General features: G+C 48.7%; 1 protein-coding gene across 1 annotated transcript; it reads right to left on the bottom strand.

Moving 5' to 3' along the window:
• Window positions 1-3,719: 3,719 nt before the first annotated feature.
• On the bottom strand, window positions 3,720-7,817 carry Arsa (arylsulfatase A). Its single transcript, XM_055627133.1, has 8 exons — window positions 7,176-7,817; window positions 6,793-7,033; window positions 6,473-6,691; window positions 6,224-6,393; window positions 5,815-5,939; window positions 5,593-5,720; window positions 5,256-5,358; window positions 3,720-5,152 (listed from the first exon to the last, which is right to left on the bottom strand). The coding sequence occupies exons 1-8, from the start codon at window positions 7,391-7,393 to the stop codon at window positions 4,833-4,835; spliced, it is 1,524 nt and encodes a 507-aa protein (XP_055483108.1). The 5' UTR covers window positions 7,394-7,817; the 3' UTR covers window positions 3,720-4,832.
• Window positions 7,818-14,486: the final 6,669 nt, after the last annotated feature.

Below are 14,486 nucleotides of genomic sequence, written 5' to 3'. Positions count from 1 at the left end.
TGGGTATTGAGCTCTGCTAGGGGACAATTGATGCATGGGAGTAGAGATTCACTTTCTGGAAGGGGGTGAAGCGCCCCGCCCCACAGGGAATGGGAAACTCTCTGAGGAGGGCAGGCTCTGGATATCCAACAGCTAATGTATTTCTTGGTCCATATTGTTGCAGTGTCTGTAGGGTGGTGAGGAGTGTGTCCACTCCTTGTGGAATCATGAATCCAGTCACTTCCAAGTTTCCCTTCCCTCCTGGCTGTGGAAGGGTGGCAGCTTGAATGACCCCAGAGTTTTTCTCCCTCATGTTCATTCCTCCTGAGGCTGCCTGAGGGGGGGGGGGGCAACTCTCTCCCTCCTAAGACTGGGCTACAAGATTTCTTTACGAATAGTTTATGTGTGACCTAGCAGCATCTGTGATTACTGGGTGGAACCTGGGACCCGCATGGTATCCATACACTGAGGATGGGCTTTTCCTCCCTCAAAGGGTCTGAGGGAGTCTGGAGGGACATGAATACTCGTGTTCTTCCTTCATTACTGATAGATAGGTACATGTGGTGGTTTGGATAGGAATGGCCTCCATAGACTCAGGTGTTTATATTTTTGGCCCATAGGGAGGGGCACTATTAGGAGGTGTGGCCTTGTTGGAGTAGGGGTGGCCTTGTTGGGGGAAGTATATCACTGTGGGCGAGGGCTTTGAAGTCTCCTATGCTCAAGTTGCCCTTCTTGAGGTATAGCTTCCCGCTGCCTACGGATCAAGATGTAGAACTCTCAGCTCCGTCTCCAGCACCATATCTGTCTTCGCTCTGCCATGCTTCCTGCCATGACAATAATGAACTAAACCTCTGAAACCCTAAGCCAGCCCCAATTAAATGTTTGCCTCTATAAGAGTTGCCTTAGTCATGGTGTCTCTTCACAGCAATAAAACTCTAATTAAAACAATAGACATAGGGCTTTTTGACTCCTAAGATGAGCGTTCATGGTGAAACATCAGTAAGGTTAGTGCTGAGTAAAGCCTGTAGGGTTAAATATTTTAACTCCACAGAGAATGATGTTTGGGTCCCGCAGCACTGAGTTCCCAGAATAATGAGTGGTTTGCTCTGTTGATACATTGTTGCTGGCAAAAGTATCAGGCAGTATCTAGCTTTACCAGTACCAAGAGACTGAGCCATCCATCCCAAGACAACAATAGTGAGTTGGGCAGAAAAAGATTTAATCACTGTAACCATGTGCAGAGCAAAGGGGTTCTGGAATCTTGATACCATCTTCAAGAGGCTAACAGGAACTGGAGATTTTATAGAAAAGAACAAGAAACGGGGGCTTGAGCGTTTACATAAGCGAGAGGAGATGGTCTTGGTCAGGTCATTATATTTCAGTTCTTGTTCTGCAAGGGGTTCTGGAGAAGTGACCACCCTTTAACGTGAGAGCAATCTGCTTTCCAAAAGACTGCTCATTCTCCAGGGCGCCATCTTGCTGTCAGAGGCAATGGCTCTCATCTGAGGGGTGATCTGTCTTGCAAGGCTTAGAGGTTGTTCTGGGGGTGGTTTGAATCCCTTCATATAAAGATGTTTATCAAGCAATTCTAACCAGTCCTGTCATTCCCAATACAAAGTAACTGCGGGAGACATTGACTCAGGAGGGAAATAAGTTAAAAAAAGTAAAATAAGTAAAAATAGAGCCAGAGAGGGACAGAACGAACTTATCCCAGTGACTTGTGCCCTCCTTGAAACTACTTTTGTAATTAAGAACATTCAGAAAAGAGGTGAATTGAATAAAACGTTATTCCATGAAACGTTCCCTTTTACTCCCCCTTCTGGTCAATTGGGAAAAATGCATGGAAATGAGAGCTAGCTCACAGTCCTTAGTTTTTGGTTTTGTTTTTTGGCTTTTTGTTTGTTTGTTTTTTAAATCAACAGTTCTTTGAGGTCACCTTGCTCCAGAATGTCAAAGAAAACATGATGAAATCATAATTGTGTGAGGACAACATCTGGGAGCCATAACTGTTTATGAGTATGTGTATGACATATATATATACATACATACATACATACATATATATATTCAAGTGCATGTGTATATGTTCCTGTCTCCATGTGTGAATGCACGTATACATACTTATATGTGTCTGCATAAACATCCCTGCTATGCCTGTGTGAATGTGTGCACACGTGCCTAAGCATATATGCACATAGGCATGTCTGCCTATTTGTGTTGGCACATGTAAGTACATGCAAATGGCCTATGTGAGAATATGTTGCATTGGGCTAAAACAATGAGAAACAAGCACTTACACATTCGTGTGAATTATAGCAAAGACACATTTTGGTGCTTAAACTGTCACGGCCAACTCCTACTTTATGATCATACTTCATCTGATCAGTATTACTGCTTTGGAGGACCGCTAAGATTGAAGCCAAATTACAGAACTATATAAGAAGATATGAAAATCCTGAGTGTGTACATTGACTGTTTTATTTACATACATGCCTCATGTCACCCCCTACTCAGACTGTAGCATCCCAAGGTTTCCTATTGCCTAGGCAATACCAATACACCATATTCTGCACTATTCCATCGTTTCCATGGCATTGAAATCTCTTGTGTACCTGCCATCCTCATGTTAAGCTTATCTTTATCCTTGCTCCAGCACAACAGCATAAAATAAAAATCATTGGATTATCATTAAAATATACCGTATGCTGGTGAAAGAAGAGAGCAGAAACTCTTCCCAAAGGTTGTACCCAGGTCCTGATATTTACTAGCTTTGTATAGAGGCCGTTGTTTTTGTGTGTATTTTTAACGTGACATGAGGGTGACCCATCTGTTGCAGTTCTTTTCTATCTTCTTCACCTTGAACTGGGGTACCGATCGTCTGGGGCCAGCCCTCCACTCAGACAAGTGATGCAGGGGCTCTGTAAGCCAGGATCAGTTCTTGCTGGACACACCCAAAGACACTTCTACCCTGTGTGCACCGCCTGGGATACAGCAGGCCTTGGAGCGTGGTCAGTGTAGCTTCTCAACCAGGGAAGAGGGTAATGGAAGAGTTATATGGAAAAGGGAGATGTGGAGGACCCCGAGCAAGCATCTGGTATCACGAATGTCCCCTCCCCTCTAAGTGGATGCCATACACTCCATTCAGGCCTCACTCCTGCCAGGCCGCATCAGCCACAAGCGACAAAATAATTTGGTGGCAACAGCAGCGTCAACAGGCAAGATTTCCTTTTTACTTTTGATGCTCTCCGGGCAGGCCATCTGGCTACACTGGCATAACTGCATGATCCCACCCAGGGTGAGCACCACAGCTAAAGCTAGGTCCTCATCCAGCTCATCCCAACCTTTCGCTACCAGGACTCCTAGTCACTTACATGCCATTCCTGGACCAGTTACTGAAATGTAACCAGCTTGGAATGGTCAACCACCCTAAAGGAGAGAGGCTAGCATGCTTGTCTTCTGGAAGACTTTCCCCACTGAAGAAAGGCAACAATAATTTGCTAGAGATATTGGCACACTCTAGGGATGCTGTTCCAATGTAACCAATAACGAGGAGCACCTGGGATGTAACAGCACTCTCTGCCATGTAAACACAGATAGGTAGTCAAAAGGTCCCTTTCTACAGAGGCTAACATCTATGGCAGAATATTGACAGTGGAGAGAACACCCAGGCCAGCTTGCAGTGGGCCCAAGGGAATGGTGGGTCACTATTTGAAATTTGAACATGGTAGACTCCAACCCAATACATTTTTTTACATTTATTATTATTGTTGTTGTTGTTGCTCGAATGCGTGTGATGTATGTAAGTTCAGACGTGTAGGCCACAGAGCATATGCAGAGGGCAGGGCACAACTTTGGGGAGCTGGTTCTCTTTCTACCTTGTTGAGGCATGTTTCTACCATGCTGCATACTCTAGGCTAGCTGGTCTGCAAGGTTCTGGACAATTCTCTCTTCCTTCCTATCTTCCCTGAGAATGCTGGGATTACAGATGTGGGCCACTGTATCTGGCCTTCTGATGTGTCTGGGGACTGAACACAGGTTGGTGGGCTTACATGACATGTACTTTTACCCACTGAGTCATCTCATTGACCCCCAATAGATATTTTTAAAAGATTACTTTGTAGAAAGTTAGACAGGACAAGGAAACTTGAAGTATGCACAAAGGAGAAATGCAGACTTTGGGAGGATGGGTAAAACCCCTTGGGGACAGTCTCATGAGCTGCTAATGGTCCTTCCTGGGAGCTAGCATAGTCCCCAGTTTTGTTTTTTTTTTTTTTATTTTTTTACTCTACCTGGAATGAACAGTTTATCACCTAATTCCAGATGCCTGAGTTCCTGTGAGAACCAAGGTGGCCAGCTCCAGGGTCTCTAACAAAGCTTTTCTAGGAAAACCTATCTTCCAGGTGCTTTGCATCTTTAGGGTCTTTCTGGATATCATACTCTCACCACCCCTCACTCAGTTGTTCCTGGCACCTGAACGCACTAGCTGCTTCTGTGAATGGACAGGCCCATGCTTCAATGATGTGTCCGTGGACACAATTTCAGACCCTGGATACCTGTGTTCCAATCCTAGTTCAAGCTCTTTCTGCTGAGGTGACATTGGACTTGGACAGGTCCGTGAGGTTCCCCATGCCTCCATGTCTTTGTTTGTGGCACAGGCGGACAGCACTGATCTCAGAGTTATCACAAGGATTAGATGAATTAGCACGCCTCCAAGTCTCAGCGGATATTATTACATTACAGATACAAACTACACACTTTACCCCCTGTCCCTCTGGTGAACCATCACACACTCAGGACAGGGATAGGGGGTCCTGGGCTACCCTTGGGGGACCCCTGTGATTTCTCCAATCCTCTCAGTTCTGGGTGTCTGCGCAGTGGCAGCAGACTGGGTGGGGAGAGCAGCTGGGCTGACAGCAGATCTGCAAGGAAGGGTCCTCACCCTTGGCTATCTGGCTGGGGCTGAAGATCACAGTTGCATCATGCTGGGCCTTGAGTAGCTGGAGGTCCTTCAGAGCCTGTACAACTTCCATGGAGACATCCTCCATACTTTCCAAAAGATTGTAGTTCTCACCAGGGTCCTCAGACAAGTCATAGAGTAGTGGGGGCTCATGAGCGGTAAGAGGGTTGGCGGCGTGACAGGCAGGATCTGAAGTGGTGTCACTGTGGGCAGAGCCTGGGGAGGGGTCAGCGTTTTGCACAAGAAGGGGCAGAAGATAGAGAGCGGCTGGGGGTCAGCAGGACTCGGGAGAGGAAGCCCAGAAGGGAGAGAGAGTTACCCTGGGTGTAGAAATGAGCCTTGTATTTCCCATTCCGCACAGCAAAGACTCCATGGACCTCGTCTGGGTAGGACGGGTAGAAGAAGACAGATGTCCGGGGGCTCTGAAGGCAAAGTCAGGGTCACAGGGTAGGAGAGATCCCCAAAAGTTCTTGTGTAAGGCCCTGGTTGTGGCCCCCCTTTTGGCCCACCCAGGAACCTGAGACATGGTACTCAGAGGCCACTCATCAAAGGAGACATGAGGCATGGACTCTCCTGCATTGCCCAGAGTCAGACCTAAAGGAAGACCAAGCGTGGGGCAGTGGAGTTGGTGTTAAGGGATGGATTATTGGCCCTACCTTGCCTGTGCCTAGCAGCACGGGGCTGAGGTCAAAACCATCCAAGATGGTGGTGGGCAGTGAAGCCCCACTCAGGGAAGCCAGGGTGGGCAGCAGGTCCAGAGAGCTGGCCAGCTCATGGGTCACACCTGTGGACAGACAGCTGCTTGATCACTCAGGTCACCATCAAGGCTGGGGAAATGGGAGCAAGAGTCTACAAAAAGAGAGGGCCAGTGGACTGACCAGGAGATATGTGACCTGGCCAGAAGGCCACAGCAGGCTCTCGGACACCACCTTCAAAAGTTGTTCCTTTCCCACATTTCAAGAGGCCGGCGTTGCCACCATTGGACATACGCATCAATTCAGGACTAGGACACAGAAGGAAGTCATCAGATGCTGGTGACCAGCGAGCCCTGTCTTTTGAATTACATAAACTTGCCCGTTCCCTCCCTTGCTTACCAAGACTCGTAACTCTGTGTACCTGTGGTCCCTCAGTCTATGACCCCCGACAGATCACTATAACATGGCTAGTATGTTAAAGGCTCTTTCCTTAAGAGCCTTTTATACCAGTCTTCAACCAATAGCTAGGGTGGATGGACCCTGGAGTCCTGGCCTATGACAGTGCAGTGATTATCCCTGCTCTGGCCCATACCCGTTATCTGAAGTGAAGAAAACCAGTGTATCTCCGAGCAGACCTAGGTCCCCCACAGTTGTCATCAAGGCCCCTACAGCTGCGTCCAGCTCCATCAAGGCGTCCCCAAATTGCCCACGGTTTGAGCGCTCTGTGAAGCTTTGTCCACTGAACTGAGGGTAGTGAGTGTGCTGGAGGCAGAGACCAGAGTCAGCACTGGGTGGGCACAGGTCTTGGGCAGCCAGGTGGACAGGGCCAGGGTCAACTCACGTGGGAAGCGTAGTACAAGAAGAATGGTCGTCCCTGGCGCTGGGCATCAGCCATGAGGTGTTGGGAGAAAGACACATACCGGGCCTCTAGTCCAGGCAGCCAAGGGGGCTGGGCCTCCACGGACAGGTTGGCTAGCAATGGGATGGGAACCACGCCTTGGTCACAGCCACCATCGCAGAGAATGTCTGGTGGGAAGCAGGTCAGGTTCTGACAGGGGCCCTGGGGAGAGCAGTTCCAATGAGAGAGAGATCTGGCTATGGGCTAGGGGGCATTTGATATGAGGCTTGGGTGTGGTGGTGGCAGTGGAGGATGGTTTGTACCTGGTCATGGGAATATGGGATGCCCAGGAATCGATGGAAGCCCTGATGTGGGGGCAGGTAGGCCCCCTCTGGTCCCACTCCAAGATGCCACTTGCCAGCCATCCCTGTAAGATAGCCTGCAGCAGCCAGTACCTCAGCCAGAGTCATCTCATCCAGGGGCAGGCCCCCTTGGGAGGTGGGCCCCAGAACTCCAGGGTACATGCCGGATCGAACTGGGAGCCGGCCAGTCAGGAGGGCAGCCCTGGAGTACAAGCCACATAATCCATAATCCCACAGATATGAACACAGGGAGGAACACAGAGAAGGGTGGGAGTAGTGTAGACTTAGCCACAGACAGACAGAAATGGGATGAGCAGGGGCAGAGGTGAGGGTCCCTCACTCACCGAGATGGTGTGCACAGAGACATAGGCACATAGAAATCTGTGAAACGCAGTCCCCCTGCAGCCAACTGATCCAGGTTCGGGGTGGTGGAACTGGGATGCCCATAGGAGCCCAGGTCCCCATAGCCCAGGTCATCAGCAAGGATCAACACGATGTTAGGTGGGCCAGCAGTGCTCAGGCCTGCAGCCAATGCCAAAACGAGGACCCCCAGGGTCCCCATGACGGGGATACAGATGGGCCTGTGTCCTCAGACCCTTAGTAGGGAAGGCAGAGCGATTCCAGCACGTTCGTTCCCTGAGACCCCAGGCCAGCCCCTGCCTGAGGCCCCTGCCCAGCCCTCCTCCTCCCCAGACCCAAACACTCTGGTCTAAAGGCCCACTTTCTGAAGCTCCAGCCAATCTGTCAGAACTCGGGAAGGGGTGCCCTGGGCTGTAACTCCACAGAGCCCCTAAAGGACCAGGGCTTCTTTAGATTCACGCGCGGGGAGATCTGACCCTGTTCACCCAGAAGTCCCAGCACAGGCTTGGGATCAGGAGCAGACGGCACTTCACATTGACCCGGGAGGCACTGGCACGGGATAAGGGCGGTTCAGAACTGAGAAGGAACTGGTCATAGACAGCGTCAGTCTCAAGCCCTCTGGGATACGCCGGCGGTCACGTGACACTCGGCTGCTCGAGAAGGGCGGGCGCTGGGACCGGGCGGTACGGACTCGGGGCGGGGTGGAGCCGGGACGGGGCGGTGCTGGGGAGCTGAGCAAGGCGGGTTTGTGTGCCGGTGGGCCCATCCTGGGTGGGGCTTGTGGGGACCTGGGACTCGAGAGGAGTGGGGTGAGGCTGGGGATTGCTCACGCGCTCGGGACCCTTCTCTGCGCCGGTTGGCGCGTCCGGTGCTGGGCTTGGTAACCTTGAGCTTTATGCTCCTGCGCGGCAGGCTTGGTTGCTGGGCTGTCTAGCGGTGCACCACATCAATTATCTGGCTCCCCTGCTGTCTTGCGCATAGTGCGTGTCTGGAGTTCCTCTGGCGAATGGTGGTTTGTTTGGCCCATTTCCCTTGATAAGACGCTTGAAAGATCCTTGTTTAAAACACCTCAGCATCCCTCTTCTGAATGAGCAAAGCAAAGAGAAAACCGCGCAGTCTGTCTGAAACAAATCAGGAAAACAAATCAGATTTGTTTGCTGGCTTTTTGCTCACAACCGCCTTTGGTGCTTTTTTTGTGAAACACGATCTATCAAATCCTCTCCCTTCCATGAGTACATCTGGTGTTTAAGGTTGAGTGTGTGTGTGTACCTGTGATGCTAGAGGTGGGGTGTGTGTCTGTGGGGTTTGAGTTAGCATGTGTGTGTCCATAGTGTTAGAGGTAGTGTGGTGTGTGTGTATGTGTGTGTGTGTGTGTGTGTGTGTGTGTGTCTGTCTGGTTTTGGAGGTGAGAGGGCTTGTTGGGTGGTTGTGTGGCATGGCTCAGGGTACATTAGTATTGAGGAACTCATGGGAAGACATTACTTGTTTCTAATTCTCCATTTATACAGTCTTGAACTGCATAAACATTTTTTGTCACCAGTTTTTTAAAAAAACTAATTAATGACTTATTTTAATGTTCATTGGTGTCTTGCCTGCACATATGTCTGTGTCAGGGTGTCAGAAGCCCTGGGACTGGTGTTAGAGACAGTTGTGGGTGCTGGGAATTGGACCCTGTTCCTTGGAAGAGCAGCCAGTGCTCTTCACCGCTAAGCCATCTCTCCAAGCCCTGGTCAGCAGTTTTAACTGTCAAGAAAGAATGACAGATCTATCACTCAGAGGGTAGGAGAGTGGACACTTTCTTTAGTGTACTTTAACATCTAGAGGTCCCTTGGTCACTGGACTTCCCAGATCACCCCACCCCCAAAAGCCCCTGAGCTGAGTCATTTTTCCGGGCAAGTCTCTTCCAGGGTATTTCCTTGCAGGTGGCTGTTTCTAGGGCAGTCCCTTGTCCAGATTCCTACACAAGCTAGGGTGGGCCTCTAAGACCTCTGGCATCAACAAGGTCATGACCTGAGCACCCAGGAAGGGTAGACGTTCCCTGGTTTGTAACTCAGGAGCCAGGAGGAAGATAAAAAGGGTCCTGGAAGGGCCTCCTGACTACAGCAGTGAATCAGGAATCAGATTCACATGAGGAGATACGACCCTGTACACCCAGAGACCTAACACAGGCTTGGGTTGGGTCAGAAGCAAATAGGGAGTGACACTGGCTTGAAGGTGCCCTCTGGCAGGCAGAATGAGAGTGATTCAGAATGAGGAGTAAACTGGTCATGGACTTCCACTGAAGCCTGGCTGCCAGGGCATTTGGAATTTTCCTGATGAAATCTGCAAGATAATGGGCACCACGGGAGCAAAGTTTAAATGGCAGAGACCCCAGAGGTGGCACAAGAAAAGGGGGTCTGAGGCTACAGCAGACCTCATGTGAAGTATGGGGTGGGGTTCAGGGGGCCAGCGTGCAGCTGGCGATTGTCTTAGTGTCGCATTCCAGCACGGTTTCTGGGCCTGTGCATGGGGTGGGGGTTGCCAATAGCCCTTCTATTTAGAGTCAGGACAGAAAGCTCTTCTGTGGCCCAGAAATCTTTGAAACTGTAATTGGAGCTCTCACAGCTGGTGGGCACTGTGGATTGTAATTTGAAAGGAATCAACCAAAAGCACTTTCTTCTCTTTCGGTTGCTAGCTGGGAACTACCCCAGGACCTACCCCTTATTCTCTGGAGAGGCAGCGTGGGGTTGTGATGTTATGCAAATTGTGGTGCTTTTCTCCCAGGTTCTTGAGGACTCTCAGGTGAATAGACACATGAAGGCGGCTTGGGCTCAGCTCTGACCTCGAGCCTTGGGAAACTTGGAAAGAGGTATATGTATGGATGCTGTCAGCTCTGTTCAAAGCCAAGCTCTGAAGGCCAGCCTGTCTTTAGAGATGTGAACTCCTTTTTTTTTTTTTTTTTTCCCAACAACAGAGCCCCAGTTGGAAGTAGCCTGCTAGGGTTCAGGAAGTGGCTTCAGATTGCCTGGGGCCTGGGGCATTGCTAATTTTGGACAAACGCCCACAGTTGAGAAAGGAGCCTTGCAATGTGTGGCAGGTCTCTTCGTTTTGTACTGTGTAACACCTTCCCTACCCCGTTGCCTCTCCAGAATGTCATTGGTTTTTGTAGTTGTTGTTTGCTTTTGGCTTTTCCCTGTTCAGTCCTGGCTGTCCTGGAACTTACTATGTAGACCAGGCTGGCTTTGAACTCACAGAGATCCGACTGCCTCTGCCTCCCGAGTGCTAGGATTAAAGGCGCAGGCCACCACTGTCTGGCCATAACGTCATTGTTGTGTGTGGGTGCTGAGCAGGACCAGAAATGATAGTTCTCCCAGAAGAGGAAACATCTTAGGTGAGGACTGAGACCTGATGGAGCCTTAGCTGGCTGACAAGATGGGGCTCTTGGATTTGCAGAAGGCAAGTTTTCAGTTGCGCTATGATCAGGGGCCAGGTTTTGTCATAATCTCTAAGGTCAGGGAGAACCCTGAGAGACCCCTTTAAGCATATACTCAGGGGAAGAACAGGAATTGCTGTCAGCGCACATGGAAACAACCTCTGGTAATCAATCACCTGACCTGTGAGTGCAGGTAGGTAACTAGTTTCCACAAGCAAGTCCTACTGCTACTGTAGTTTCTAACGTTAGAGAAGAATGAAGAATTTGTAAGCATCTTATTAGGAGTGCTGATCCTGCTGCAGCAAAATTCTTTCCCAGGGCTTTCAAAGAACTAAATAAAGCTCACAAGAAGGACATTCTTCCAGCAGAGCCAGGCCCCAGCGCAACCACAATGAACAGTAGATCTAGTGGTCACGGCAGCCAGTGGTCATGGTGTAAATCAGGGTAGCTGTGATAAGGGTGAGTTGAGGTACAGCTACAGTGGTGTGCTAAACAAGTTTAAAGGCCCTCAAAATGCAAAAGCCATCAGACGAGACAACCGGGTCTCTCTGATTGGAGCCATTTAAAGTGAGTATGGGGGGAGAAGACTTGAACACCAAAACAACTGAACCATTTTACAGATCTTACTCAAGGAAGTCTCAAAGAACGGATATTGGAAGAAGGTAGGGCCAATTCAGTGACCGTGGATTTTGGAATGTAAGGGTGGTTGGAATGGCTAGAAGGACTGTTTCTATTTGGGTAACTAAAGCCAGGGTTCAAGAAACCTGCGGGAATGATAGTGAAATATTTCAGGTTCCTTGGTTTAGTGGAGAGAAAGACATCACACACTCAGGGAGTACGTGTTGTGCGTCATCGGTTCAGCTGTCTCCTGGTTGTCTCCTGAGGGGGCCTGGAGGATGCCCCTCGAGAGATTAGGAGGTATACTGTGGATGTGTGTCGAGGGGCAAACAGCTCAGTGGGGAAAAGTACATGGTGTGCAACCATGAGGACCTGAGTTCGGATCCCAGCCTCTCCATGAAATCTGGGAGGCCAGCTTCTACAACCGCAGCGCTGGGGGAGGGGGAGACAGGTGGATCCTGGGGCTTGCTGCCAGCCAGTCTAGATAGAACTGTGAGTACCGGGTTCAGGGAAAGATCCTGTCTCAAAAAAAAAAAAAAAAAAAGAGGAAAAGCTGGGCGGCAGCAGCGCACACCTTTAATTCCAGCACTCAGGAGGTGGAGGCCGGCAAATTTCTGGTCTACAGAGAGAGTTCCAGGCAATACAGAGAAACCCTGTCTCAAAATAAACAAACAAAACAAGATAAGGAGGAAAGCAATAAAGGAAGTCACCTAGCAGTAACCTCTGTCCTCAGCATGTTCACACACTCATTACATGTCATTCACACACATGAACACACATGTGCATATGCACGCAGAATGGGAGGGAGAGCACAGCGTCATCCTCGGAAAGATCCGAAGAGGCTGACTGTGAGGCAGGAATGGAGGAAAATGCAGCCAAAAAGAAGAGTGAAGGAGTGAAGATCTGCTGGTAGACCAGTGGCCACCTGGCTAGTCAGGCTGGTGAGGTCACCTTGACAGGCAAACAGCACTGGATAGCTCCAGATACCTTTGACCCACTGGCTATAAAGTCACCCTAACCTAGGACAAAACAGAAAGCAGCACTGGGGAAGGTGGAAAAGATCTGGGTTTTAGGAATGTGTCCTGGACTTATTTACAACACAATGGAGCAATTCCTGGATATGACTCATTCCTGGATCCGGAGCCCTATATTGAGTGCCATTCCTAAGGGAGACATTCAAGGCCACCCCCTCCCCGACCAGGGGAAATACAGGCTTGAGGCAGAAAAGACGTGACTTAGGGGAAGAGATTCCATGGACTCAGAGGTTATTGGCCTTGGCTAAGAGTTTTATGGCCCTTAACGAACACTGATGGCCTTGAGTTCACTGGCCAGATGGGGATTTTGGAGGTTAGGTGATGTGTCGTGCGTTGTTTTTTGAGACTCTGTCTTGCTATGCTGATAACCATGGTGGCCACAGACTCATGGACTCAAGTGACTCTCCCACTTTAGCCTCCCTAGTATTTGTTATAGTTGAGACTATAGGCTGGGACGTACAATGGACATAATAGATATATGAACATCCTCTGTTAATTTCCTGGTTCTCAGTCTTCTGACTCATACAAAGAGCTTTCAAGCTCTCTTTTTGATTGTTATTTTCTGGAACCCTTCAAATGCTAAGTAGACACCACCAGAGAGCAATACTCAGCTTTCACATCAACTTTTTACACCATTCACACCCCGTCATGTGATCCCATAGCTTCTCAGTGCTTTTGTCTTACTGGCTATAGGAGTTATTTGTGTTTTCCTCCTGTATCAAGTGAGCAAACACCACCAAAAATCCCCAAACCTTAGTGGCTTACAATCGGTATTTATTTATCGGTCACATTAAGTCTATATCACATAGGTAAGGACTATGGATACTTTTTTGCTCCCTTAAGTCATTTAGAAATCCAGCTTTAAAAAAAAAAAGAAAAACTGTATCATTAAAATATTTTGAAATTATTATTTTACTTTATTTTTTGTGTGTGCATGTGTGTGCAATGGCTGAGAAGGCTGAAAAAGGGCATCAGTTTCCCTAGGACTAGAGTTACAGACAGCTTTGAATAGCCATCGGCTGGATTTTGAACCCTGGTCCACTGAAGGGCCAGCCGAGGCTTTTAACTGCTGAGCTGTCTCACCGTCCCTGGAGCCATACCACTTTTTGATATATGGATTTAAAGGCATGTTGGATTCCGGTAACCAATCATCAGAAGGATGAAGAGCGAACATTCAGGACTGAGCGGAGTGTGGCTCTGGGTCAGCCTGTGCTTATAGGGTAGGCTTAGGAGTGGTGCACAGTGATACTACCCAAATCACACCCAAGATCCTGCTTAAGTGCAGAATAAGCTAGGGGATTACGACTTTGGTTGAACATTGTAGCCCATCCAGAACCCACAGCTGAAGTGTCACTTTCTGACTCTTCAGTTTGCTGAGTGGTGAAGAGTAACTCTCTAAGGGATTGATTCAATGGTGGTGTTTTGAGGAGATTATATTCCTAGGTTGTTCTACAGATACTTGTCTTTCAATCCTTGTCTTACTTTCCTATTGCAGTAACAATACCATGACCAAAGTATTGTTCTTGTATTGTATTCCTTCAAGAAGAAGAAGAAGAAGAAGAAGAAGAAGAAGAAGAAGAAGAAGAAGAAGAAGAAGAAGAAGAGGAAGAAGAGGAAGAAGAGGAAGAAGAGGAAGAAGAGGAAGAAGAAGAAAGAGTTTTTGGGGAGCTTATAGTTTCTGAGGGTGAGTCTATGATCATCATGGTAGGGAACATGGCAGCAGGCAGGCAGTCACGACTTTGGAGCAGTAGCTGAGAGCTCACACCTGATCCACTAGAGAGAGAAGTAACTGAGAATGGCATGGAATTTTGAAGTCTCAAAGTTCATCTCTAGGACATACCTCTTTCAACAAGGCCACACCTCCTATTCCTTCCCAAACAGTTCCACCAACTGTAGACCATGTATTCAAATATATGGGCCTAAGGGGGCCATTCTCATTCAAACCATCACACCTTTCAGTGATTCTACAGGAACTATTTCCTTTGATTAAATCCCTTCCTGTTCAAACTGGCCACACATGGATCTATAACCTGCCTAAAGCCTGGATTTTACAGTTGTTAAGAACATAGAAACCCTGAGAAACTATGGCATGAGGGGTTACTTGAGGGGATGTGGATAGCATCAAAAGTTGGGTGTAAGAGTTGAGTATAAGTCCCTGGTAGTATTTGTGAAGTCGTGGTGATTTATCTTCAGCACTGCAAAACAAAACTTGGGATAAGCAGGCAACACGC

The sequence above is a fragment of the Psammomys obesus genome, unplaced genomic scaffold (assembly GCF_907164565.1).
Source record: "Psammomys obesus unplaced genomic scaffold, mPsaObe1.curated_primary_1811, whole genome shotgun sequence".
Taxonomy (NCBI): domain Eukaryota; kingdom Metazoa; phylum Chordata; class Mammalia; order Rodentia; family Muridae; genus Psammomys; species Psammomys obesus.
Note: the sequence above shows the minus strand (reverse complement) of the source record. Positions and strands in the feature narration are given on the sequence as shown.

Bases quoted from the DNA above. Each gene is read 5' to 3' on its own strand.
- Arsa (XM_055627133.1), bottom strand. From the start codon at position 7,393: ATGGGGACCCTGGGGGTCCTCGTTTTGGCATTGGCTGCAGGCCTGAGC. The intron at 6,692-6,792 runs GTACAAACCATC...TGCTCTCCCCAG, and splicing joins TCCCATATTCCCATGACCAG to GGCCCCTGTCAGAACCTGAC. The intron at 5,359-5,592 runs GTAGGGCCAATA...CTTTGCCTTCAG, and splicing joins TGCTGCTAGGCACAGGCAAG to AGCCCCCGGACATCTGTCTT.